At 38.3% G+C, this 27,314-nt stretch overlaps 3 protein-coding genes across 5 annotated transcripts in view; all 3 read right to left on the reverse strand.

The window, feature by feature from the left end:
- The window catches only part of LOC118781598 (golgin subfamily B member 1-like), a 39,874-nt gene extending 30,406 nt beyond the window's left edge, over positions 1–9,468 (reverse strand). For all 3 annotated transcript variants that reach the window (XM_036534589.1, XM_036534590.1, XM_036534588.1), the window contains exons 1-11: positions 9,321–9,468; positions 6,763–6,823; positions 6,253–6,399; positions 5,501–5,647; positions 5,139–5,261; positions 3,166–3,333; positions 2,529–2,711; positions 2,303–2,425; positions 2,006–2,119; positions 978–1,281; positions 569–684 (exon numbers count right to left, since the gene is read on the reverse strand). In XM_036534589.1, the coding sequence (XP_036390482.1) occupies positions 569–684; positions 978–1,281; positions 2,006–2,119; positions 2,303–2,425; positions 2,529–2,711; positions 3,166–3,333; positions 5,139–5,261; positions 5,501–5,647; positions 6,253–6,399; positions 6,763–6,807 (1,470 nt within the window). In that variant the 5' untranslated portion in view covers positions 6,808–6,823; positions 9,321–9,468. The remainder of the gene's footprint in view (positions 1–568; positions 685–977; positions 1,282–2,005; positions 2,120–2,302; positions 2,426–2,528; positions 2,712–3,165; positions 3,334–5,138; positions 5,262–5,500; positions 5,648–6,252; positions 6,400–6,762; positions 6,824–9,320) is intronic.
- A 2,126-nt stretch (positions 9,469–11,594) lies between these two features.
- LOC118781603 (guanylyl cyclase-activating protein 2-like) lies at positions 11,595–17,477 on the reverse strand. Its single transcript, XM_036534597.1, has 4 exons — positions 17,265–17,477; positions 16,895–17,044; positions 13,980–14,085; positions 11,595–11,939 (listed from the first exon to the last, which is right to left on the reverse strand). The coding sequence occupies exons 1-4, from the start codon at positions 17,463–17,465 to the stop codon at positions 11,818–11,820; spliced, it is 579 nt and encodes a 192-aa protein (XP_036390490.1). The 5' UTR covers positions 17,466–17,477; the 3' UTR covers positions 11,595–11,817.
- A 5,034-nt stretch (positions 17,478–22,511) lies between these two features.
- On the reverse strand, positions 22,512–26,597 carry LOC118781601 (guanylyl cyclase-activating protein 2-like). Its single transcript, XM_036534595.1, has 4 exons — positions 26,403–26,597; positions 24,968–25,117; positions 24,526–24,616; positions 22,512–22,633 (listed from the first exon to the last, which is right to left on the reverse strand). Exons 1-4 carry the CDS (start codon positions 26,595–26,597, stop codon positions 22,512–22,514), a joined length of 558 nt encoding a protein of 185 aa, XP_036390488.1.
- Between the last annotated feature and the right edge of the window lie 717 nt (positions 26,598–27,314).

Genomic DNA, 27,314 nt, shown 5'->3' on the forward strand with positions numbered 1-27,314 from the left:
ACACACTTTTCTTTGATTGGTTTGCTTTCTGAAGAGCTTTACTATCATCTTGTATTTTGCTGTCCGTTTGTGTAAGCTTACATAGAAGGAACTGGTTCAGGTGTTAAAACTGCCAGTTATTTCATTAAATCAAGAAAACTGTAATTGGAGACATGGATTAGTTGTATTCTTTGGTCCTGATCTCACTAGGTACACAAAAAAACAAAGCATTCAAGGCAAAAACCAGGTTAGCTAGGGGCAATGGGTGAGAAACTGCTAATGTACCTTTCCAAATTATGTACACCGTATACCACCAGTAAAATCTAGTCTTATGATAGGGTATTACCAGTACATTCACATCTAAACTATGTGAGCAATTCAAAATATGAATGAAGGTACATATGATCATTGTACGGATGAGAACACCCATCTCGGTTCACCACTTTGTCTAAATACAGCTTTTCATGCATGATAAGGTGTGGTAAAAACACAGAGACCGTAATTCTGAAATAGGAATAACCAATGCTCAGGTTCTCTCTGGGTTTAAAGCATGTGATTAAGCAGAATGATTCATGAGGGCTTCTCTTACCTGGGCTTTCCTCAGCTCATCTTCCAGTTGTTTGATGCGTGACTTGGACCAGGCTTTCATTTTGAGAAATTTAGCTTCAGATTTACTGGCCTCCTCAGCTTTCAGCTTGGCTTGTACTGGAGAGAGAAGATTCAAACAGAAAAGGGTGAAACTCTACACCCTTTCAAGTCTGTAAAAGATACAGATAAGAAACTCAACCCCACATCCCAACCACAATCCATTCATTATTTATAAAGAAAGCAAAGTATCCTCAGAATTTCTTAACACTGCAAATATTTGCAACAAATTCAATTTAAAAAAAGCAATAAACCCATAAAACATAAATGGCCTACAAAAAGGCAGGATTACTGAGGACCAAAAGACAAGATACTAAACCATTTACAGAAAGTGCATGCAACTTCTAGAATACCTTCTAGCTCTGACAGTCTCTGCTCTGTAGCTTTGTCTGTGGGAGCGTCCGCAGCGGTGATCTTCGAGCCCTGCTCTTCCTGTGGGAACACCTGAGTCCTCTGGAGCTCCTCCAGCCGCTTGTGGTACTGCTGCTCCTTCTCTGACAGCTCGATCTCATGTTTTTCTGCCACCTTCTGCAATTCCATCTCATGTTTCTGCATAAGGTCCCGCAGTTGGGCTCGCATCACGTGCTTCTCTGCATCCAGTTTGGACTGCATGTTGTCCTTCTCACTCTGCAGGCGCTTAATCTTCTCCACAAGCTCCTGCAAGTTGGGAGGGAAGGAACCACGCCACTGGCTCAAATATCTTGATGCTGATATGATTGTGATTTCCCTGGCATTCAGCAGACAACCTTTCATTTTGAGGCTTCACTTGCGTGTTATCATTTTTAAGGCATGAACCAGCCATAGATTTAACTCTGCCTGGATTCAAATCCACTCAACAGCATCCAGTTTCTTTCTTATTTATGCAATACTGAGCATTTTTGTCTTTATAGCCAGGATATTATTAACTATGCTTACAGTTTCAATCTCATATCACAGTATTAAAAAATGAATAAAACTTATGCACGCATCACTCAAATAACACTTTTATAACTGCAATAACAATACCACAAAAAAACAATGAGACAATGAGCATGAAAAAATTTCATACAAGCACCAGAAATAGACCTTGGAATGTGGATTTTATGTTGAGGATCTGTCTGGAGCTACTTTGTATCTGTGCTTATGCTTGGTTAATATTCATCTTTCATATTATTCCATTGCTGTACTACGCACTTTTTCAGACTGACATTCACATTTTAAGACATTCCCTGAGGATACCTAACAATGCAAAATTGCTATATGGTAGCTATGATTTTTAAACGGTTACAAAACATTTAGTCTCCACTTCAAAAGATACACCAGATTTATTCTCAGAAATGTAACAGATAACACATTTTCCTAATAGTATTTTGCATTGAAGAGTCGTATTTAGTTCCCTCACCTTTATCTGCTGATCTCTGCCATCCACCTCGCCCTGAAGAACGTCAATGACCTGGGTTTTTCCAAGCAGTACCTCCTCCTTCTCATGTAGTTTCTGTTTCAGTGCCTTCAGAAGCTGAACAGAGATTAAGGAGCTTTCAATCACATATTATACAGTGGAAGAACAATTTGAGTTATCCATTGATAGGTTTGTTCAGATCTGTCATATATACACATAACTTGAAATTCACTTTAAATTGCTACAATTTTCAATTGCTACTTTAAAACTATTTCCTATAAATGAAATAAGTGAACTTACCTGTTCAAGATCAGCACTTGCATCTGATTTTGCTGCTAACTTGAAGAGTTCTTGTTCATGTTTTTGGTTTATTTCAATTAATTTGTTATCTTTTTGCAAAATAATATCTTTAAATGTTTGAATCTAAAATGGAAAATAAACAAAGGACACAATCAATTTCACCTCTGCAAAACCACTCTTTAAAAATCATACAACATTCCTAAGGGATACGTCAATGGAAACATACATTTTGTTTGTACATATTTTCTTTCTCTTCAAACTGTGCCTTCTCTTTCACCAACAGGTCTTTGAGGCTCTCTGTCTGTTCCAGTAGAAGGCTGTATTTTTCCTCACTGTCCCCCACTTTTTTGGTGAGGTTTTGTACAAGCAACTGGAGATCTTGCAGGGAGGTCTCCTCCTTGGTCAGAACCTGTAATCATGGGGGAATTATAAAAATGTTAATTGTTCTACAAGCTGGCATGGGAGAACAAGAGAGATAAAAAGCTGCAGTAAGAAAAAAAGTCTAAAGGGGCAATAAAGATTTTTTTCATTCTGTGAACCTGCAAAGGGTAACTTAGAGATTTATTTCATCCTTTTAGTGTGTGCTTTCTTGCTCACCCTGAAGCTAGTGTGTGTGTATGTGTGTGTGTGTGTGTGTGTGTGTGTGTGTGTCTGAATGAGAGAGAGAGAGGGAGAGAGAAAGAGAGATTATAATGATAGGTTTAACAATGCTGAATGTCCCTGAAAATGAGAAATATGATGCAGCAAATGAAGCTTAACAGGATGCTGTGAAACCACAAATGACCTATTAAATCATCACACTTTCAAATGAAGATACAAATTTAACTGCGCAACAACAACAACACTGCCAGTACTATGCTTGCCTTTTGCTCCTCTGCCAGCTGCGGATGGGCTCTTGTACTATTATCTACTGCGGTCGACATCTGCAGGTCTATGATGTAGGCCTCCTTTTCTGTCAGCTTCTTATCCTTCTCCACCAGCATTGCATCCATTTCCACGCCACGCTGACGCTGAGCATCCAGCTCCTTGGTCTGTGGTAGGCAACACACAGTCACATAGACATATTGGGGCCAACATTTTCATTTTACATCCAGTGGGCAACTTTCATGACCATGGCTAGGATTTCTACAGCCTGTCAGACAGTGAAGCACATCGATACTGCTTACAGGATAACAACCATGACTTTAAAATGCAGTATGTTATTCTTTATTAGGGGTCGACTGATATGGTTTTTGAAAGGGCGATACGATAATGATTACTGGTGACAAAAAGAGGATGATAACTGATATTTCAGGCCGATATTTGAATGTTTTTATTCCCGCGTGAAAAGAAATAGGCTGTGACAACATGGACTTAATTACAAACCCTCTTTAGTTAGTCATATGTTTCCAGGCATAAAGTTAAATAAAGAGCAACAAGATCAAATGAAAATTCCTTCTCAAAGATAAAAATAAACTAAAAATTGCAATAACTAACATGAAAATTATCTGTGAGGGACACATTTGAGCTGCAGCGTGTGTGCGAGGGTGTGCTCGTTCAAATGAGACGGTGTACTGGAGAGACAGGGCCTACTAAAAGGGGGCTAATATTGACATTGTGGATAAATTTCTCTACGGTTATCTTAGTTTGGCTACGCAACAGATGCCTATCGCTATTTCAAAAGCATTCAAATTATCAGACGATCGACTACAATCACTGTGTACGAAATAAAGCAAATTGATACATCATCTAGGCTGCATTTTCATCATAAAGTATGAAATATCAACCCTTAAAGCTAGCATGTGTGTCCACGTGGGGAGATTCTAGGAGCCCATTTGCTCATAAGTCATTTATGTGAAAAATGGACAGCTCATACAAAAGTAGGGTACCATGTGGAAGGACTGTGATAAAGTTAGCGAAAATATTGTGAAGTGAAAACTGTGTGCTGCAAATTTTTATTTTAATGACTCAATTTCTATGATGACGATGAGGCCAAATAAAGAAACATGAAAGTGGCAAATGGGTATTTTCAGCTTTGCCGTGACGTTCCGACATACAGTGTAACCGCAAGCCAGCGAAAGTTTAATTTCGTGGATGGTTGCTTAAATGACGACTGTAATTCAGAAGGGTTGTGCTTTAGGGTAAATTTCTTTGAATGTTTCATTTGAAAGAATAAATTTACATTACTATTTGTTAAATGTGCAGTGTCAAACTGTTGCAACTTATAGCATAGGTGTACCAATTAATCCTTATCACAAGTCCTTATTTCTTTTATATTCCAAGCTTGTTTTTTAGCTTAAGTGTAGACTACTTATACTGCTTCAAAAAGGTCCAATTATCCTAGTGCAATTTGGTTAAGGGCATGGTTTGAGCACAATGACCTTATTACTGGATACTTACCTTCCATCCTTGTTTCCAGCAGCAGGTCTGAGAAAACGTTTGATTTTCAAGGCCAGATAACGTTGTCTGTCATTTTTTTCTGACAGAGGAGATGCGTCGGGATAGTATACGCATTGCTTTTAAAAGTTTTTTTTTATCACGAATTTAGATAAAAATATACTGATGACTAATAATCAAAAAATTTGTAAATATCTAATGACCAGATAATCAATCGACCCCTATTCTTTATAACAACTTTTACACATGGCGAACAGTTGTTTACATTACATAAACTTAAACACCATCCAATGCATAATGCAGGACAGACTATTTCAAGTGTGATGTTCAGAAAAAAAACACAGTACTTGTCTAGACAAGCTATGAGGGTAAATGATATCCACAAAGAATTATCAATATACTGAAAATGTAGCATCCAATTTTTGGAATCCACACAAAGAGTCAAGCTGGCAATCTGCACCTTGTGTACCAGCTCCTCCTCCCTCTGTGATAGCTGCTGCTCCAGTTCCTCCACCTTCTTCTTCAGCAGGAGGATCTTTCCCCGACTTGCTGCAGCGTGCTCCAGATCTCCATCTCCTCCACTCTGGGACACAAAAAGACAAATCAGGAGCGTCACAAAGCCCCTGGTCACTGCCCCATGCAGGCACAAAGGCTCCTCTCTGAGTGCATGACTGAAGTAGCTGCAATAACTTGATTTTGTGCATGCTGTGTATTTAGTGTCATAACAATTAGAGTGGTAACAGTTGAGGCAGTCTTGAACTGCATCAACACTGTGTGAGTAGGTTCTGTTGCCCTTGTTTTGTGTAGCCACTCAATGCATACCTTTTTGGCGTCAGACTTGGATTCTTTCTCACCACCCAAAGACAGCTGCTTCTTGAGCTCTTCCAGCTGAGAATTTAGAGATGTGACCTTTGCTCTGTTTTGGAGCCTCATTTTGGAGAGTTTGGCTTCACAGGCATCTTTCTCTGCCTATTAATCAAACAAAACGTAGTTATGCTACCATGCGGATAAAAGCCGGGTGGACCTTCAAGATTTTCAGTGGCATAAGCTCGGCTGTGGTGACAAAAACTTGTTATGACATCAAACTGGTGGCTGGAAACTGGTGGAAAAAGTTTAAGGTTGTATACTCTATGGTAGCAAGTATTCCAACTGTGGCAATGCCTCCCAACTTGGCAGTACACTTTAAGAACAGCACATAGTTATAATGAAATGAAAGTATGATTGCTACAGGTCGACTAAATATCTACTACAGATACAGTGTATATTTTGGCTTTTATAAAGGTAATTTTTTAAATGAATTACCACAACTACAGAAACAGTCTTCTTAAACAGTGGCAGGGAGACTACCTTCTTAGGTATTCAATAAATAAACTTTGAACCCTGCAGCTGAACAACACCTGGAAAGATGAAACATGAAAAACATGAAATTTCTTGTGCCCAGCTGCTGAAGGTATGCCATCTTCCACTTCACGGTAAATAGGCCCTAAAAGGCCTGACAAGCACAAGCTGAACCACAACAGCAGTAAGGTACAAGTGCTGCCTTCTTTGTATACCATGCAGTCCTGGTCCCATACCTTAAGCTGCTCATCTTTGGTGTGCAGGATGCTGTCTTTCTCTCGGATGAGCTCTTTCAGCTGAGCCACAAGCTGCTGTGTCTGGGCCAGCTGCTCTGTGACCTCAGCCACAGACTGACTGCTGGAGCCCTCCCGGGGCGCCGGGGCCTGGGGGGTAAGGGATTAGTGAGGAGAGGGTGATAGAGGACCACAGGAAGCAGCTCTTATCTGTCTGTGCAAACCCACCAGCTCAGCACTCTCCTAAAACCACATTTTTCATCTGCTTGTACACAGACAAACTAAATGTCAAATAATCACAACTCTGAAAGCTGGCTGCCAGCTGTTTGGCTTTCCTTCACTACACTAAGGCACTGAGAGAACTGCTTTTATCAGGGATTGTAAGAAGTAACCACAAAATTATTTATGGAAAAAGGACAATGCATGCTGGCCCAGTGTTAGACAAAAGAAACATAAGCGTGGAATGATTAATATTTTGCCCTGTCTTCGTTATTATTCATTGCTCATACTTACTGCTGGAGCAGGGCCAGATTCATCATTGGAGAACCACTTCAACATGGTTTAGAGAGGAGTCCTGTAAAATAGTTATTATTGCCAAATGAACAAATGAAAGCACAAGTTAAAATAAATTCCATACATTTCAAAAAACAAAAAAAAAAAAACCAGTAATGGACACTGCATTCACAACAGTCCATAGATTAAAGCCAACTGGACCACCACTCAACCAAAGGAGATAATAAAATACAAACAGGAATATGCTGCTGCTCTTAAAGTTTGTATCTACGATTGTATGATATTGTCACTACGGCAAACAGACACACAGAGGCAAGCAAACAAATCATGGCTCATGTGATACTGCATTCATGTACATGCTTTTAATTTCCATATTTCAAGAAATATGTTTGAATATGACATTGTCCATTGTAAAATGGTTGGAGTGGTGTTTTATTGGTTTATGAACATGATATGGTCTAGTTTTTCCATGTTTTACCCAGAATGAAGAAGCCCCACCCCTTGAAAGAATGCTGTCTCCCTTGTCGTGACTAACAAGGTCACATGTTCTACTCCACTGAGCTGAAGAGTGTCTGGTCACATGAATTAGGCCTACAAGTGCAAATACAGACACTGGTACTGCCGTTTTATGACTTCATTTTCACATTACATTCAAATTTCATGTTCCAAATCACATTCAATGTCAGATGGTAAAGTTTGACTTTGAGGGTCTTTTGTGAGGATAAAATTATGGAGAAGGTCACATAGCCTAAATCAAACCAGCCAGGTTTCAAAGCTCATGCCTATGAAATCCACATTTAGCCTCTCTGTAACTGCTCTGTATCATGCATAGCACTCCCTTCATCCCCATAAATTACATAAAACCTTTGAATATACACTTCTTACAAGTAACGACACATTACGTCCAGACAGAAGTACACACATGTATTAAAACAAGGAAATGGACTGCATTCACCAGTTTCAAAATCTTGAACGTGCATCTCCTGACTTTTTGTTGTATTCCACAACCAAATCTTAGCTGCTAGCTAACTAGTGTCATGTCAACGTCGTCCTAAAACTGGAATAACAAATTCCGTTCAACATTCAGTACGAGTTTGTACAGACACTTGTTTATGTAACTGACGTTCTCGTTATTCCCTCGCTTCACTGGGCATCAACAACACGCACATTTAGCAGCCTTACCCAGCATCTGAGTTTCAGTATGAACCAGAATGCCATACTTGATTCTTGATAAGTATTAATGCAAACACTGCCAGAAATAACGTTATCTAACTCATTATTTCAGCAGCAATACATCCAACTCAGTAGCCAGCTAGTTACTTGTAATTCCAACTTTGCCACTGTATTACGGATGAGCGTGAAGCTTCATTACCGCAAATAATAATGGTAAGACAGATCGAAAACCAGACCTACCATTACCAATACCGGGAAATTAATTTTATCACAATAGATAAAAGGCCTTCAGCTGATGCCGTCAGTTACCTACCTTCAATTTGGTTGTGACGCTGAGAACAATGACATGCATTTTGCAAGCAAGACAACAAAATGGCTAGTCAATTTATTCTTATTTCACTTTGTATCACTACCTAAAGCAACTGTTAGTTAGTTGGCTAGCAGTGTAAACAAAAACACACACACGCAATTGCGAAATAATACACATTGTGATTTCTGCAACGTCTTACAACCGTGTACATTTACAGCACGTCGTCTTCTCAGCGTCAGATATGAAGCGAAAACCGGGCCATCTCAGCTACGTCAAGCAATGGAATAAATATTATACAGGTGTACCTTCCGACAATCTAGCTGCAATTTACAGTCTTACAACTTACAATCGCTGCGTCGAGCGGCAGTGGCTCTTGCGACCAAGGCAACTACCAAAGTCACATTTCTCAAGACCGATTTGAGGGTGCAACGATTAACTCTTGTAAACTAGCTAGCTAGTGTCTAGCGAAATTGGCTTTAATTCAATTTTCATCTGCCTTCGAAGTTTCCAACTGCTACTAGCAATACTACGTTCACACCAGCTCACGTAGCTAAAGCTTGTGCTGCAGAGCTCATTAGCCTTTAGTTTGATGGCCACACATTTTGCTAGCTAAATACGGATGTGTGGTGGGTATGTTCCTCACTAGCCAACTAACCTTCGCTGTTTTATTCTATACGCAAACGTTAACGACCGAAAATGTTGACACGCAATCACGGTTGCAAGTTAGTTTGATTACCTCTCCTGAAAAGTAGCTTGCTAGCTTCATATGCGACTGCGTAGCGAGTTGACTGTCCGGTGAATACTGGCTAGCTATCGACATTCAATGACATCACCACCTCACAGACTGTACTTCAGAAAGACAACCAGTTATACTACAGAAAAATACACTAAAGCCTTGCAGCATGTTCCCATGTGTTATCTGTAACGCATAATAATGAGCGACTGAATAAAAAAGGTAAAACATGCATGGAGATCTGCTCACTGGTAGCTAATTGTAATTTTAGCTTACTAGCTAGCTAATGTGTAAATCACGCAGTGTTCAGAAATGTCGACAATGAATTGCAGTTTACGATACCTGTTTAATTGCTTCATAGAGATCCTGTTCAATAATTACGCTACATATTTGCTTAGCTGTTAATGGCTTCTAAAATTTCTAAAATGATTAGGGTGGCATCAGGAACACTTTCCTCCTGCCATCTTCGTCAGGTGAACAAACAACTAAGAAGGCCAGAGCTGACGAGGCACGTAAACGCAGACACGTCAGCGCGCTCGTGCTGGTCTTGCATTCCGAGTTCGAATCGCAAAGCACTTTCGGTCCTTCAATTGTTTAAAGGTTGACACAGCCGCATCACTTTATGTGACGTATTTATCGATATTACAAAAGAGTAGGCTTGCGCAGTTGCTGAGACCTTTCGTCTCACGAGCACACGCCATGGCCTAATCAAAAAGTGCGGTGACTTCAATCAATCTTGAATACCTTAAGTCTGAAAAAAAAATGTAGGACATCATTTAAGAAAAGACATTACTGAACCTCTCCAGTGGTTTTTGCTAATACCCAGTGTATTGAACTGTGATTTAGCACATTTTGATGTCTTTGTGATGTGTTAATTGTTCATGACTGAAAGAGTGTGGCAAAAAGACCTACCTTGTGCTACACTGAGGATTTATTGTTTGGAACTAAATTTCATAAACATCTGTTGAAGGTACTCACAATGTTCAACAGTTACAGTGACCAAAAATGGCAACACAGTAACAGGAAATGAGAAGTCAAGCTTGATAGCCATGTGCAGTTATTTAGAGCAATAAAATCTAGACCTCAGAAACAACTACATACAAGCTTTTGCCTCCAAAATGTAAAACAGAGTGAAACAAGGTTGTCCCTTCATTAAAGTGCTCATGCAAGTTCTCTGTACATTCAGGTGGACTTTTGCATAGTTCAAGGCTGCTATTTTCTCCCCTTTTTGAATACCCATGACAGTGTCACATGAATGAAATTTTGATTGGATATTAGTTAGGATGTGGCCCAAAAAGCTGAACAGTAATGCAGAGGGTAACTGTGTCATATCTTTTGTTTCACCATTGTTGGGTTACTAATTTGATGACAAAAGTTGTATATCTGATTCATTTGACAAATTTCTACTGCTCTAAATTAGAAAAATATATATATGCCTTCTCACATGTCAGAATAGGTATCAGCTGGTTACCTCAAATTAAATGGTCTATGAATATCTGATGATCTGTTTATCAACTTGAATGAATGGCAGCCTAAAACCACCGCAATAAGACACATACTCATAGTGATCTGTTTTCAATCTTTCTTTGCAACCCATGTGGCTGAAAAAGACTACTGATCTGGACTACTGATCAAAACATAATGCTAATGTCTCTGGACAAGAAGAATTTTGAGACTTTTTACATTTCCACATATGATAAAATATATGAAACTTAAACATGAATAATGTAGTTTATAATATTGTTCAATACTGACATGTTTTGGTGAATCAGTCTGAAAGGGATCAATTTTATGTGCTTTCCACATATATATGAGGTTGACTCATATAATGTGTTCAAATTGAATGAAAAGTACACAAATCCCCATAATAGCAAGTACGTTCTTCATAGATACAATGGTTTAGCGTTTTCCAGAACTGTAATTATAGGCACAGACAAAGGTGGATAGAAGCAAGCCAATTTTATAGGCAACATCAAGACACGAAGCTGAGCTTTTAGCCTTGCCATAAGACATTGAACTCTTATTATGTATTCACACAATTACAAATTCTACTCATTTGTATGTTCTCTCACAGGATGAGGAGAATAGGTGCCCTGCTTATACCAATATACATGTACACCATATCCCACATATCCGCATTACACCACAAACATTTCTCTTATACATTTTACTGATCTATATATGTTTCGGTTTTTCCTTTACCAGTAAAATGTGGGACTTTTTACTGAAATTATTTTGTTACTTTTACTGCTGTAAATTTAAAATGTTGGAAGGTCAAATAATTATACTTAGAACCACATACTGTACAGGTACTTTCCAAACTGCAAAATTTGAAAATTTTTAGGAGTGAACAGTGAGAACTTTCATAAAGTCCTACAAATAACCATCCATTTAGCTTAACTCAAATTCAGTTGCATAAGAATTTTATAGACAGATAATGTGCTGTACAGTATACCAAGCATCTACAATTGATTTAGAGCAAACCATGCACTGTTACCTCCTCACAGCAGATTCAGCTGATAAAACAGCCCCTCCTTCAACTCATGAGTCTTCATGTGTTGTACATGCAATGCTGCTGGGATCAGTAAACTCATTAATGACACTAGAGGGGATGCAGTTAACAATGTCTAAGGAACAGTGCATCACTTCAAGCATACATCACACTGCTCTGCCTTATAAGTCCAATCATCAGTTTGGTGTGAGCTTGAGTCTTCATTTTTCAGGCCAGCCTTGAAACAATATTTCCAAATTGCAAAATCCAAGAGTTTAAAGCTTATTTTGTATCACTGATGTAAGTATAGCTATTTGTTTTGCATTCCACCTCACAGTTCTTTCACAGTCATGGGTTCCTTCTTTGCATTTCAATAAACCATTCACAAGGCCTTAGATCCAGTTTGAGATGGTCTAAAACCCATTCATCCTTCTGAGCACCTTCCAAGAATTCTTCAAGTGAAATCTGACCTGAAATAAGAGATAAAAGATGTCAATTTACTCAATATTCTTAAATAAGTAAACAACCATAACAGTGAAAGTCTGTTGCCATCTTGTTCACCTCCCTTCTCTACTCTTGTTCTCAAGTGGTGGAATGAGCTCCTCAAAACTGTCAAAACAGTGGTATCATTGTTGATTGTCCATATCAGACTCAAAACTACCCAATTAGGACTACAACTGGGCTCTCTAAACTCTGACCCCGCCTCCACCTAACACTGTAATAAAAGCTAGTAGTTGTATAATTGATTTGCAATTTATGCATAAAAGTTAAAAGCCTGGTGGCGCAACAAGATTTCACAGTTGCATAAGCTCAGTGTTAAACATGTTGTGGCAATACAAATGGGCAGCAATACCCACCTCATGGCTGGAAGTTGGCAGTAATAATTTTAAGTTGGGCACGTCATGACAGCACTTCCTCTCATTGTGGTAATTTTTCTCACAATGTCACTATATATGAAGGATGGCACGAACAATTCAGTATGTGTGTAGCTAATGACCTTATTGAATGCACTTTTTGTAAGTTGGTGTCAATAGAAACATCTGCCAAAAGAATAAATACAAATGTAAATGTTTTTTGGTAGTCACAATTTCATGGGAGAACCGCATCATAATGTAGATGTGAAAACGAATATGCAACTGATTATAGTCTAGTAACAATCCACTTAAGAGACCATTACATCATATACCCATAATATAAGATGGCAGCTGTTTCTGATTCTTACAAAAGGGTGAGAAGTAGTTGTGTCTAAACAGGATAGGTCAACAGCAAGGAAATAATTTTGAACCATAAATATAAGTAGATATCAAATGCAGAATATGGGATATCAGCATAAATAACCAAAATATACACACTTAATCCAGTATATCTTATATTATAATTTAACTGTACATTTCAACAAACATACAGTAAATGTCTTACATTACAGGCTACCAAATTCTATTGTGCAACCTGTTTGTTGAAATGTACTGTTAAATTGTAATTTAAAGAGAATCAATCTGCTATTTACATAAAATGTTCCCTTCAAGTTTTTAGTTAGCCAGTGCTGCTTGGTGACAACATTTCTTTATAAACTTGCAACAATGTACTCCCTACTGTGGACTATAAGTAACCTTTAGCACTCAAAACACAAGGCAATGGTATACAGCAGCCATCTCATCATGTTGCAACAGAAACACACCTGAGGTGTGTTCAAATTCGGCAAACTGAGTCAAACGTTCCAGGTTTTCTTTAAACTTTTAAATGTGTACGGTTTTGTGTGAACATCCCAAATTGTTCGGTCTCCCTCAGTCCAGTGTCCATGTCTGTTCACTGAGAACTACCTCCTCAGACCGTTTGTGTGTGTTCGCAAACGTTCACAGTGAACTCAAAGCAAACGGAAAACTGTTTCAAAATGTCGGCAAATGTTTACCTTTGTTTGCTAATTTGAACGCACCTCTTTTCTTGGCCATTTCCATTTACATTCCCAAGTGTTTTTTCTTTCCTTTCATCCTGCACACTTTTTATTCTTGTATGTGGATATCAACATACTTCACAGATCACTCTTCCTTTCACACTGCACTTGCTGAAGCTTTCAATGGTCCTATGACAAGCTTCTAGATCTTGCTTTTATTTCCTCAGAAGCATTAATATTTCATCATGTAATCTGTGTCGGATTGAAAGAAACAAATTGTATTTCTTAGGACTGATGTGTGCATGAGCAAATATGAGGGTGAATTCTGTAGAACAAATTAAGTACTTAGTGTTTTGTGAGGTTTGGGTTCATAAAATACTAATTGCCGTCAGTAAGCTGTATATGAAATTCAGAAACAACTAGACTTACACTGTTGGATCACAAGAGGAAGGAAAAATCAGCAATACTTTCAGACCCATACACCTGGATCTTATAGAAAGGATTGTGGGATATAGCTATACTCATGAATGAAGCCCAACTGTTGTCAATATTACGTGGGAAAGTAAGATTTTGTACCAAGTGAGATGAGATGAGATTTGTTTAAATCAAAGGAACTTACCATCTTTATTTTTGTCGATGAGCTCAAAGATTCTGTCGCATATTTGGTCAGGTGATAGGGATTCACGGTCAGATTCACCACTGCATTGCTTAATCTTAGAAATTATCTGCAGGGCACAGGAAAAAAGAGAACAACCACAAAATAAGTCACACTTCATCTCATCAGTCTACTGGTTGGGATCCACCTTTGCAAATATGTAATTTGATCTATAATAGGTGGCTTCAAAGTTAATACTCACCACCGAGACCCAATTGGCCGGTGGCAAACCATTAACAAAATATTCTTTCAAGGTTGCATATTATATAAACATAGCTGTTCAACGGTTAATGTGATTGTGTTGTTAATGTTATCTAGAGGATATTACTGTAAAGTACATTGTGCATTTGAAGCACTGGCACACAGACTCTATGCACACTAGCAGCCATACTGCACTGAATACAAGGCACTGATTGCTTTCATCGGAGAACCAAAATGGATTACTTGAAATAAATTGTCACCAAATGTTTCACCACATTACATAGTACTTGACCAGTGAACTGAGGAAGACAACTGAAAAGTTGATTCAGAAATTGTTGTCCATGATAAAGAATATATAGTTTCTGTGACTCTTACATTGTTTTGCACACCATCTACCTGTTTAACTGTGGCTACCTGTTTAACTTTCATGTGAAAAGCTGGACAATGGAATATTATAGGAAAGTGCTCTTTTAGACTACATTTCCTACGAGTGGCTGTCTGTCAAGCTTTCTGTCTGATTTTCATTTCTTCCAAAATTTGACACTGTATCTTCTCCCACAGAAAATATTTGATATTATTGCTTATATTAGTTGATGAGATTTGTAATTTTTTGAATGATAACATCTTAAATGTTTCTGCTAAATGAATAAATGTAAATGTTTGAAAATTCCCCTTGATTTTATGTGGGCGCTTGCTATTTTAAATGTATCCACTAGATGGTACTGTGACATCTCCAATTAATTAAGTGCTATGTTTCCTGCTAATCATATTTCTTAAAGACAGCTTGACTTTCAAAACCTCCACAGTCACAGTCACACCAAAAGTCTGATGGGTACAAAATCCAACTACTAACCTAATGTCATACTATGAATGAGCGAATGCACAGTGAAGGCGCTGTCCACTTGGACAGGATTTCGTGATAGCTACATAGGTAGAGTCACAAACAATCAATAAATACCAAGATGCTACATACCATATCTTACTGGTCCAAGATATATTGCATGTACACTGATGAGCCAAAACATTACGATCACCTGCCTAATATGCTGTTGGTCCTCTGTGTGCCGCCAAAACAGCACTGACCCGGCGAGGCATGGACTCTACAAGACCCCTGAAGGTGTCCTGTGGTATCTGGCACCAAAACATTAGCAGCAGATCCTTCAAGTCCTGTAAGTTGCGAGGTGGAGCCGTCATGGATTGGGCTTGTCGGTCCAGCACATCCCACAAATGCTCAATCGGATTGAGATCTGGAGAATTTGGAGGCCAGGGCAACAAGTTGAACGCTTCATCATGTTCCTCAAACCATTCCTGAACAATGTGTGCAGTGTGGCAGGACGCATTATCCTGCTGAAAGAGGCCAATACTATCAGGGGTGTACCTGGCCTGCAACGATGTTTAGGTTGGTGGCACGTGTCAAATTGACATCCACATGAATGGCCGGACCAAGGGTTTCCCAGCAGAACACTGCATAGAGCATCACACTCCCTCCTACGGCTTGTTGTCTTCCCACAGTGCATCCTGGTGCCATCAGTTCCCCAGGAAAACAGCGCACATGAACACGGCCATCCACGTGATCTAAAAGAAAACGAGACTCATCGGACCAGGCGACCTTCTTCCACTGCTCCAAGGTTCAGTTCCGACGCTTGCGTGCCCATTGTAGGCGCTTTCGATGGTGGACAGGGGTCATCATGGGCACTCTGACTGGTCTGCGGCTACGCAGCCCCATACGCAGCAGGGTGCGATGCACTATGTGTTGTGACACATTCCTCCCGTAACCATCATTAAAATTTTCTGTGACTTGTGCCACAGTAGACCTTCTGTCATTTCGGACCAGACAGGATAGCCTTCGTTGCCCTCGCGCATCAATGAGCCTTGGGCACCCAACACCCTGTCGCCGGTTTGTGTTTTGCTCCTCCTCGGACCACTGTAGGTAGGTACTCACCACTGCTGACCGGGAGCACCTTACAAGCCTTGCTGTTTCAGAGATGCTCTGACCCAGTCGTCTGCCCATAACAATTTGGCCCTTGTCAAAGTCGCTCAGGTCTTTACTCCTGCCCATTTCTCCTGCATCCGACATGTTGACTACAAGAACTGATTGTTCGCTTACCATCTAATCTACCCAGACCTTGACATGTGCCCTTGGTTGGATATGATCAACGTTATTCAGTTCACCTGTGAGTGGTCATTATGTTTTGGCTCATCAGTGTACATTCCCTCACATGACTCTGACTGCACATTGTACACATTCAATTACAGACTTACGTTACCACAAGTACATCCCAAATACTCTCTCTCCCTCTCTGTCTCGTTCATGTGCACGTGCACACACACACACACACACACACACTCCTTCTGCCCCTCTCAAACTGAATCTTGTCTAATATGGCAAAAACGCAATTTTAACAAGTCACAATGTGATGGTTCCATCTGCTGTGTATTTCCTGGGGGCATGCCATTCTCTTCTGACAAATCAGTCTACTGGTTTATCCGTTTCATAGTCAATGGATTTTTAGTGATGCGTTAAGGCTCATCCTAACTGCAGTTAAAGATGAGGCTACTGTTGAGATGTAACTACTACAACAACGATATTTAAAAAAACTAACAAAACACACACACACACGCACGCACGGACACACACATATATACACACACACACACCAATTTTGCAAACAGATTACCTTAATAATGTGTCTCACTTCGCGTTTGTCAAGGCGACCGTTGCCATCCCTGTCGTAGACCTTAAAAGACCACTTCAGCTTATCTTCGAGTTTCCCCCGAAGAACAAGGTGCACGGCTGCCACATATTCCAAGAAATCTATTGTGTTGTCCTAGTGAAGAATATTGGCTTTGTTATTGTTAATGATAATTTGACTCGCGAAACAAAATAACACATTTAAGATTAAATGAACTAAATTGCCCTTTTCACTATCACAGTAGGTCTGGCTACGAAGAGAGTTTTCTTGTCATGCAAACACCTAGAGACCCTTTGACATCACGGGCATGTCACAGTCGTCAAATAAAGAACTGGTACACTAGACAATTTCATACCTGATTCGTGTCGAAGGAGCGGAATAGGTTTTCCATATATGCAGATTCCTCTGCCGACGACTCGCTAGTGACCCCAAAGATTTTTTTGAATTCATGCAAATGCAAGTTTCCACTTGGGCATTCGGAGGCAAATTTCTTATAGAGGTCCTGAATTTGCGACAGTGCGACCTCCTCATCCCCGTCGCTTTGCGATTGTCCCATGGTATCACCAGGTAGCAAAAACTCTATTGATCAGCATGGAGACTAAATGCTGTTTGATGTTTTCCCTGATACAGCTGTCGGCATAAGATCCTCAATCGCCGCCCAAAATGTGTTTCAAGACGGTACTTGTGAACTCTGTGCGACCAGAACACTGAAAATCGTCTTACTGCCTCATTCGAACGGATAGGCTATTAACTCTCAATGGTCACAACAGTATTTTTAGCCAGAGCGGTAAATCCAATTTTCAGTTCAATCTTCCATTCCTAATCCAAAAACGACTGACCTTGTCTTGACGCAGGGGGGCAGTTCAACACTGTACAAAGAAAAATATTGAGTTGGTCAGTTATTAAAACTCATGGTATGCATAGTATTTAATGCCTAAAATCTTTTAAATATTGCTTCACAAATTATATGATAAAACGGAGTGATGAAGATTAAGACTGACCAACCACTACTACTAGACCTCAGTAGTCTGTGATTGGGAATCAGGTTTGAGCCAGGGTTTTCAAATTGTAAATGCCTAATCTTTGATTTAAAAACTTGGCACCAGCTCCCATAAGATCTCTCCCTATGTGAGCCTGAAGGTCTCTGTGTAGCAGAGTTTTTTTAAGAGTCTTGATAAAAGTCCACATGTTAAACATAGACAGGGTCTATCCAGATCAATATCTGTGTTTTTGTAATTAAAATGTTGAAGTGAAAATCTATGCCATCACCATTCTGTTGATTGGAGGCCCATCCTCATGTGATTATTGAATTAATTCATATGGCGCCATAATACCTTGCATCAGTTTGTTTTACAACAATTGTACAATTATTCTGTGACTTCTCAAGATAATTATAAGGAAGGGACAAAAAAAGAAAAATCCAGTGGCAATTGTGGAAACAAAGGGAAATTTTTCCCTGAACTCATGAAAAGAAGAGCTCACACATGAAGAATAAATACACATTAAGGCTGATACATGAGCACATGTGATTAAGTGAGGACGGGAGGAATGGTCATTAACAGGTTAAGGGTTGTCCCATCCAGCAGCTGTGTGGGCCAGGATGTCAGGGGTTTTGCAGTGCAAGGATGACCTGGGTTTTCTATCCAATGAATAAAATGAATGACGTTAAAAGTACTGGCACCTTCTGCTCAAGGCACTAAGCTAAGGTAAGGCTTACAGAAAACTAAAGGCATGGCAGCCAAGGCTTTAATATCTTTGGCTTTTGGAGATATGCTCCTATGGCTGATTACAGATGATGCAGCAGCCCATTCACAGTATCTCTCATTTGAAAAGGCATTTTTTCCTCAATTATGAGGTAATTAATACAATTTTCTCAGATCAATTTTCAAATCATATTATTAAAAGAAAATTGTAGCATAATGTATTCTGTGTTTTTGGGAACAAAATGTAGTTTTGTACACATGAAATGAATATGCAGTGTATTCAGTGTGACCTTCAATTTATTCAATTGATTGATATTAGTTTATAAGTTTTAGTTTAAGTATATAAGTATTAGTTTATAAGGGATACTAATTAGATATTACATAGAATGGAAATGGATATATGTGTGGATTTAACAACTAGAATATTATTAAGCATAAAATAAACATGAATTACATAAATTACCCAGTAACTCTCACTTACACATAAGTCAGGATCAAATGGATATTTAAGTTCTTAGAGAATACTTATTTTTGTTTTGATTGTTTAATTTTCTATTAAGATACCTTTTTAGTAGCTTTAATTGAATGTCATAGTTGTTTTTGACTTACAGTCTATTAATGCTTCCTGTGGTCAGCTCATAGATTCTCCAGAAATATTATGAAAAAATAACCCCATTATCCCAGATGTATTTATTTGTATGGGGTCAAAATACCCAAGACAGTGCTATTCCTCCTGTCATAGACTCCCAACTTTCCGATGGCAGCCACAGAGTATAAAAATTGAAGGAATATAGAAGGACAAATACATCTAATACGTTATTATACAGTGATGTAGTTAATTCATTTGTTAAATGACAAATATGTATACATACAAAGTTGGAATTCATCAACATTCTAATTCTTAATTCATCAGTAGGACAACAGTGTATCAGCAGCAATGAACACTTTCAAGTATTTACTTTGTTGCATGTAGAAACACACATGTATGAAATTAATGTGATTAGCATTGCTAAAACATGCCAGTGTTATTTATAGTTCTATGATCATGAAAAATAGCAATAATATCAGATTTGGGGCAAAATAAAAATGTCAGACTTAAACTTTCAATAGAAAGACTGCCTTATCTCAAGCTATTTTACTTCCTCTGTAGAACGAGTCATGTAGGTTTATGCCCACTTCTCCCACAGTCGTGCAATAAACACTAAAGATCAGGCTAGTGATCCAATTACATGATTATCCCACGATCGGTTTACTTACCTCATTCTGAACACTGTGTTACTGTGGACTGGATAGGAGGGGTCAGCTCATACGATAAGTAAAGTAAGTCATATGTAGACAGAAACCCCACAGAGAGACACACAAAAGGAAATGCAAGATTGCTACCATGGAAAAGCCCTTGTTGAGTGTAGAAAAGGTTCAAAAACACCAAAAGGGGTAAAGTCCCACATGGCAAAAAGGATCCCAAACAATCAGGGCACTTGACTGGAGAAAATATAAAAATATTTCATTCTAATGGGAAGAGCAAATCACATGTTTCAGCAAAAATCTTTGTCAGTTTAGACCAGAGGAGTGTTGTGGAGTGTTGTGTGACCTGATGTGAACCAGACTTGACACAACAGGTGGGCACTGTGTGGGAGGTGTTACTAGGGATACACTCCTCCTTAACCCCAAGAGGATCAGCCACTATTAAGCAAGTGGAAAAAAAACATGGTGTACATACCAGACCAGTTAAGAATACTTCATCGAATAGCACCAATTGGGAACTTACAGATATGTCACTACAGATACATGCAGTAGCTGGACTTCTGTGGGTCATGAAAGGTGTCATAGTCAGTGACTGAGACTGATTGAGAATTAAATATAAAATTTTATTTCAGTAAAATGAGACACTATATAACATTACAGTATATAACTTGTACATCTGTACTTACGAACCAAGAAATAGGTGGTACTGACAAAAAAAAATTAAGATTTAAGTAAAAGATGAACTAATACATAATCCATTCTGTGGCATATTAACAGATATGTGTGTGATTCAAAACAATATAGTGATTGTCATTATTTTTTGGTTCTGCTAAGTTGCAGGTGTAGTAATCAGTATGCTTAATGCTTATTCCATACCTGCCATCATGTGATTACCAGTATTGCTGATAAATGAGCTAGCTTGTGATTCTACATTGTTATTCTGGTCAAATGACATCATTGTCACATGTCAGCAATAACAATCAATACCATAGTACTAGGGTTAAAATCTGACCCAGGAAGGGTCAAAATCTGACCCAGGAACAGGGCAGTTATGGGAATAGCCTATATTGTATAGCCTTAATGGTAACACTCTCTTTTCTGCAAGACAACAGTTATTCACCCACACCACACCTGCATCTCCTTGCCTGCTCCTAAGATTTATTGTCCTTATCTCTTTTGTCAGTCAACATCTCAAGAGTGGTTAGATTTGATCTAAATGAATACAGACAGGTGCCCCTTTGGGTAATCCAGTGTTTACAAAATTTATAAAATATCCAAAATGAATTATTTTATGACATGAAATTCAGATTTGTGACATACCATTTAACACAACAGTGAATAAATTTGCACTTTCCATTGACACTCTGTCCATGGGATAATAGAATTCATTTCCTGACAGTATGGTTTAAAATGTTGTTTCTAGGAATGCATTTTGTCATAACACCAGGCACTGCCTGCGCACCAGTTAATTTAAATTGCAAATCATAGTAACTGAGTGTATGAATAATTTCCACACAGGAACTCTGTGATATAGCTTCTGTGTTGGGAAGTAAGAATTTTGCAAAAATAGAGTAACACAGACTGAAAAAAAAAACTGGAGAGAAATGAAATGGACTATATGGTTGATTTATGGAATCCACTGAAACTGTATAGGTATCAAGGAAGCATGTAATTCACTGGTGTTATACATACATATTGATGTAATTATTGACCTTTGTAATTTAAAATATGAATAGACATGGTTCTGTGGCCATCAGGCCTTGAACATAATTTGAATTTTAAATTAACTATCTTTATTTTATTGTATTCTATTCTGACTTTTATTTTACCAGGTAGGGTCAATAGAGAACCAGTTCTCTTTAACAATTACTACCTACCAGTTAATCTGGGGGTCTATTAGATGGCCAGGTTGGAAGAGCCTGATTGAGCATAGAGCCAGAATTACTGAGAAAAGTCATTTTCTTTGTGATAAGTGCCATGGGAGCATTCATGACCACAGAGAGACCTCAGTTTAACTCTACTCTTTAGCCTGTACAGTGAGAGTCAATAATTTGTGTATCAGTTGATATAGTCTGTGAATTGTTAAAACGTTTGAATTGTGTATTTTACAGATATACGCATATATGAATAAGATGACTGTTTGAACCTACACAGTTCATTAAAGTTTTTCATTAAAATCATTTGGCATAAAATTATGATTTCCTTCTTGTGACATTTCAAATGTATTGTCATCAGATCAGTTTCTTTAACATCATTCTGAAAATAAATGGTGTTAAAGATTAAGAAATCTGAAAAAGCCTACACTACACATACAAAAACATATTATTATACAAATATATTCAAAAGTTATTAAAAATTCTCAGGTAGCTGTAGGTAATACCTTAATGCTGTCAACAACATAATATAATTACATGTTTATATTACATTGGCCACATTGGTCTAAAGCTGATACGATCTGTCCATTAACGCACATTGATAGTGTTGACATATAAATGACGCCAAAGAGACAGCTCTGTACTCCACTATAGAGCATCCATTTCAACCATGGAAGCACAGCCAAGTGTTCTGCAAAGGTGTGCTTGACATAAAATACCTGAAGTTTTCACCATTTGAATGGAAAAAAAAAAAAAAACTCTTAGGAGGATTTTTGAGGGTCATGACTTCTTCTTCCAATTTTTAATGAACCAACCGCTGGCATTCACATCCAGTTTGAGCATATCCATGACCCACTCATCCTTCTTTGCCCCCTCCAAAAACTCTGACAAGGAAATCTGTCCTGGAAATAAAAAGAAAACAGTGTTTTTTTCTTTACTCCGAATAGTCATGCCATGTACATGCCTCCATTTTTATCACCCATTCTGCTTAAAACTATATATGCACAACTTTTACAATTCATCATTGAATTGCTTATTCATTATGTGAAATTATTTATGTAATTGCTGGAATTATTTGTTTATGCAATTATTTCCACAATTAAGAGGTCTAAACCAAGATCCTCCATAACCAAGAAGGTTTTATGGGAATGTGTTTCCTGAACTGCTCTGATATTATTTCCTGTTTGAAAGCTTGTCACACTTTTAAAGACCAGCAGGTGGCAGAGTAGTCCTCTCAAACAGCATTTCTCAAACCTCTCCTGGCGGCCCACTGTCCAGCGTATCTTCTATCTATTCTTGCTGCTTGATTAAATCAGGTGTGCTCAGCTAATCAAAAGTGCCACTGATGAGTTCAGTCAGGTAGGCAGAGCAAGGATAGACAGAAGATATGCAGGACAGTGGGCCGCCAGGAGCAGGATTGAAAAACACTGCTCTCAAACACAAGTCCCTCTGCATTGTCTCGAAATGTGGAAGGATCATATATATAGAAACGCAGATACCTCATTGGCCACTGCTGTATGACGCCGCTATGCATCTGCACATCCGCCATAGTGGGGCAGTCAAGATCCGTTAGTAAACAAATACTCACAAAAAACACACAAACGCTGAAATAGTTACACTTGATGTTGCCTATTCATAGATTGGAGCCTGCATGTCCCAGAGGAAGTTGTGGCTATTCAGAAGGTTAATGTTTTGGCATACAGCTGATTAGATCCATCCCCAGTAACTGAATTTAACCAGTATCATGTTCAATTTCTCACATTTATAACAAACCAAATTTCATGAAAATTGGTTCAGAATTAAGCGAGTTGTAGTCAATTTTGTATAGAAGTCTGCATCTCTCAATACACATTGTATTTGTTTACTAACGGATCTTGACCACTCCAATATGGTGACCACGCAGATGCACGTCAAATCGCAAACGCAATATCTACGTTTCGATATCTATGGTAAGGATTACAGCTTTTTTGCAGCCTGACCACAACAGATGGTCAAGAACATCATGTTTAATCAGATCCAATCAGAAGCCCAAATGTGTGAACGAAAATCTATTAAGAATATTATGGTCTTTGTTATGATTAGGCAACAAGTGTAGTTTTGAAAGCTAAGAAACTGTAGTGTTAATGGCATAGATTTTAGGTTTTGTAAGACTTCAAACAGAATTTTTCTTTCTTTTTATGATTTGTAATAGCCATATATACATTAGCTGCATCTCTGAAGTTGTGCAGGAGTGTGGGGTAAGGTTAATGCAATATTCTGATGTACATACATGCCTACTTATGACTATTCTCCACACTACAGGTCCCACAGTGCACCAGGAGGTAGCCTGGATGAAGGATAGGTACTGAATGGAGGACAGTAATTCACAGGTGCTGCACTAGTTGCAGGGTGGATCCTGGCTGACCTACCACCCACATCCCTGCCAGAATGAAGCCATGTTGTTGTATTGATGTGGGCTCTGGCTCATTGTCAGCATATGGCGCTGAACAGACTGGAAGACAAGACCTTGAAACAAGGTCTTTAACTGCAAGTGTATCTGAGAATTATGTTATGCTTCAGCGCTCCTGCTTAACTGCACAGCATGGCACAATTGACAGCACCCACTTTCAGGGTGAAATATGAGGGAAAAGTAATCATAAAAACTGCACTTCCTGGGGTGCCTGAGCCTCATGTAATGACGATATTAATTTTTCTCTTCTTCTCAGACTTCAGCATCTCACAAGACACTAAAAATCCCTCTATGTATCAGTATGTTGCTCAAGTCTGAACTTCAAAACTTCAACTGAAAACTTACCATCTTTGTTTTGGTCAACAAGTTCAAATATTCTATCACATACTTCATTTGGCGTCATGTCTGTATTGGTTTTCTTTATTTTGTATATTATCTGCAGACACAAAAAAACAGTTTTTGTGAGTTAAATCTAAATGATTGCTTGAATAATTTTAGCATGCCAAAAGCTGTTACATTTAATCAATTAATGACATATGTCTTAACAGCAGTTGTGCAAGGAAATGTCAATACTATATAGAAAATAAAATGGAACAAAAAAAATTGGCATAAGGTTAAATGAAAAGACTATAGCATGATGTACCACATGTATACAAACTAAACAGGTCTTACAAATTTGGATTATCAGATCTAGGTATAGCTGACCAATTTTTTTCAGGAATTCACTCTGGATAACAAACAAAGAAAAAGTAAGAGAAATACACTTTTAGATATGGCCTCTCCTTACCCTTATGATGTGTTTCACCTCATGCCGGTCGAGCCGACCATTGCCATCTTTGTCATAGACTTTAAATGACCACTTCAATCGATCTTCCAGTTTACCTCGCAAGACAAGGTGCAGTGCTGCCACATATTCCATGAAGTCTATTGCATTGTCCTGTAAAAGTGCATCATACGCAGGTCAGCCAAACAATAAAACTAATGTATATATTAAATGGAGTTTAAATGCTGATAATAGAATAGGCAAACATTCTTCAAGTGATGTGAAATCTGTTTCACTACACATCTTGTTTCCACCTGCATAGTTGGCTGCACCTGGAACTGTTCTCTTTCGTGTGACTAACATCAAAAAATAGACTGTAGCTGATGGAAAGGAGTTACTGGGCACCACTAGGAGGGGCTGTTGCATCACCATGAGAATATTGAATGCACAGTATTCAGAGTGGCATCAATTTACAACGACATTCTTACAGTATTTACTACGTAACCTGGATTTCAAAATGTGATTTGGAAAGCTACTTCCATGCTGAAAGCGTGTTGTACCAAAAGTCTGCAATGCAGTCTGCCAAGATGATAATGTCTTGCATTTTGCAAATTGTGGCAGGTATCATTGCTTCTGTTGTGCTATTTATATGGTTGTAAACACAGACACGTACGGGCAAGTCACCACATCTGCTACTACAACTCAACACATCAATAACAGTCATTTTCAAACACTATGTGAAGCATGAGTTGTGTTCAAGGGCATGCAACTAATATGAATTGTATAAAAATGTCAAGTATATTATTTGTATTCTTACTTAACATATGCATTATGTTCCTAAACCTGTTCTTTGTGCTACTTATCACATTAGCAACTGAACTGAATTGTTAAAATATTTTCTTTTTTAATTACTTTGAACTGATATGTATTGATGTGGTTTCAAAATGTATTCCCTTATTTCAAAGGATTTTAAAAATGAAAGGGGATGACAAATTTATTACAGAGATTACAAACAAATTATACACATTATATATACATATATACATGTATACACATATATATATATATGAAACAACATGTTATACATATCATGATACACATTGTAGAAGCAATATTTACTTTGCAGAAAATGATCAGATTATAACATATTGGCACAAGTATTGCACTGAGCTTTTCAACACACATGTGATGGAGGCCCTTGCATAACTGTTTCCCATGCAGCTATTAGCTGAAGCCCTGATATGCCTTCCTTGTTGTATTTAAAGCCTGTTTGTAATGATCATTGACCATACCTGGAAGTCATAAAAAGTTTTGCATCTGAAAATTACATTGATACACACAACCCATATCCATGCTTCTAAAACATGCACATTATCAATTATCACCTACCCACATATTTTATCATTAATGCAACTGGACCCACAGTATAATTGAGACTGAGTAAAAAAAAATTAAATACCTTGTTTGTGTCAAATGAACGAAATATGGTCTCCACATACAATGACTCCTCTGCTGAGGTGCTCTGTATTCCAAAAATCCTTCTGAATTCATGCAAATGTAAAACTCCACTTGGGCACACCTGCATGAAGGTTGTGTACAGCTCTTGGATTTTGGCCAGTTCCACTTCTTCATTGCTGCTTTCTTCTTGCCCCATAATCAAACCAAACAGCAGTCCTTTCTGGTGCAACCAAAGCTCAGTTAGGACAGTTTCCCAGTGTTTTTTTTAAACAATGCATTCAAATAAGTCAAACAGCACTGCATCCTGCTCCTGCACTAGCTCCATGAACTAAAATGCAGTGGTCTGGTATGGTAAAACTTAAAGTATTAACTTGGAGCAGAGAAGATGGTATTTTAAGAAACTCACAATCCTCTGGTCACTTAAATCCACTGACCTGATGTCACCACCTACAGTAAGAGTTTGTCACTAGTGCAACCTCTGATCCTCTGACATATCCCTAAAGACAGTCCAACTGGAGGGCAATGCAAAGTCTTTAAAGCTCTCTGGGATACAATAAGAAATCAAGATAAAATTTGAAGCAGATCAAGGCAATTAAATAAAATTTTTCAGACAACTGACAGTCCACAGCATCCAATATATTGTTCAGTTCTTTTTTTAAGTGGTTCAGTCCCACAACCATGAATTAGGTAAGAAGTCTTATAACTATTTTCAGTTTTGTATTGTATTGATTCTAATGAGGAATAAATGTAATGCTCTTGTCATGAGTACAATTAAATGGCTTAACATTGTACTCATGAACAGTACAAGATGGCAGCTGAAGTCCCCAAGACAAAAACAGAAAAACACTCAAAAGAGTTCTACCTTCCGTGTCCTTTTTTGAAGGGATCAAAAAGGGTCAGGCAGATCACTGAA

Source organism: Megalops cyprinoides, chromosome 8 (genome assembly GCF_013368585.1).
Source record: "Megalops cyprinoides isolate fMegCyp1 chromosome 8, fMegCyp1.pri, whole genome shotgun sequence".
Lineage (NCBI taxonomy): Eukaryota > Metazoa > Chordata > Actinopteri > Elopiformes > Megalopidae > Megalops > Megalops cyprinoides.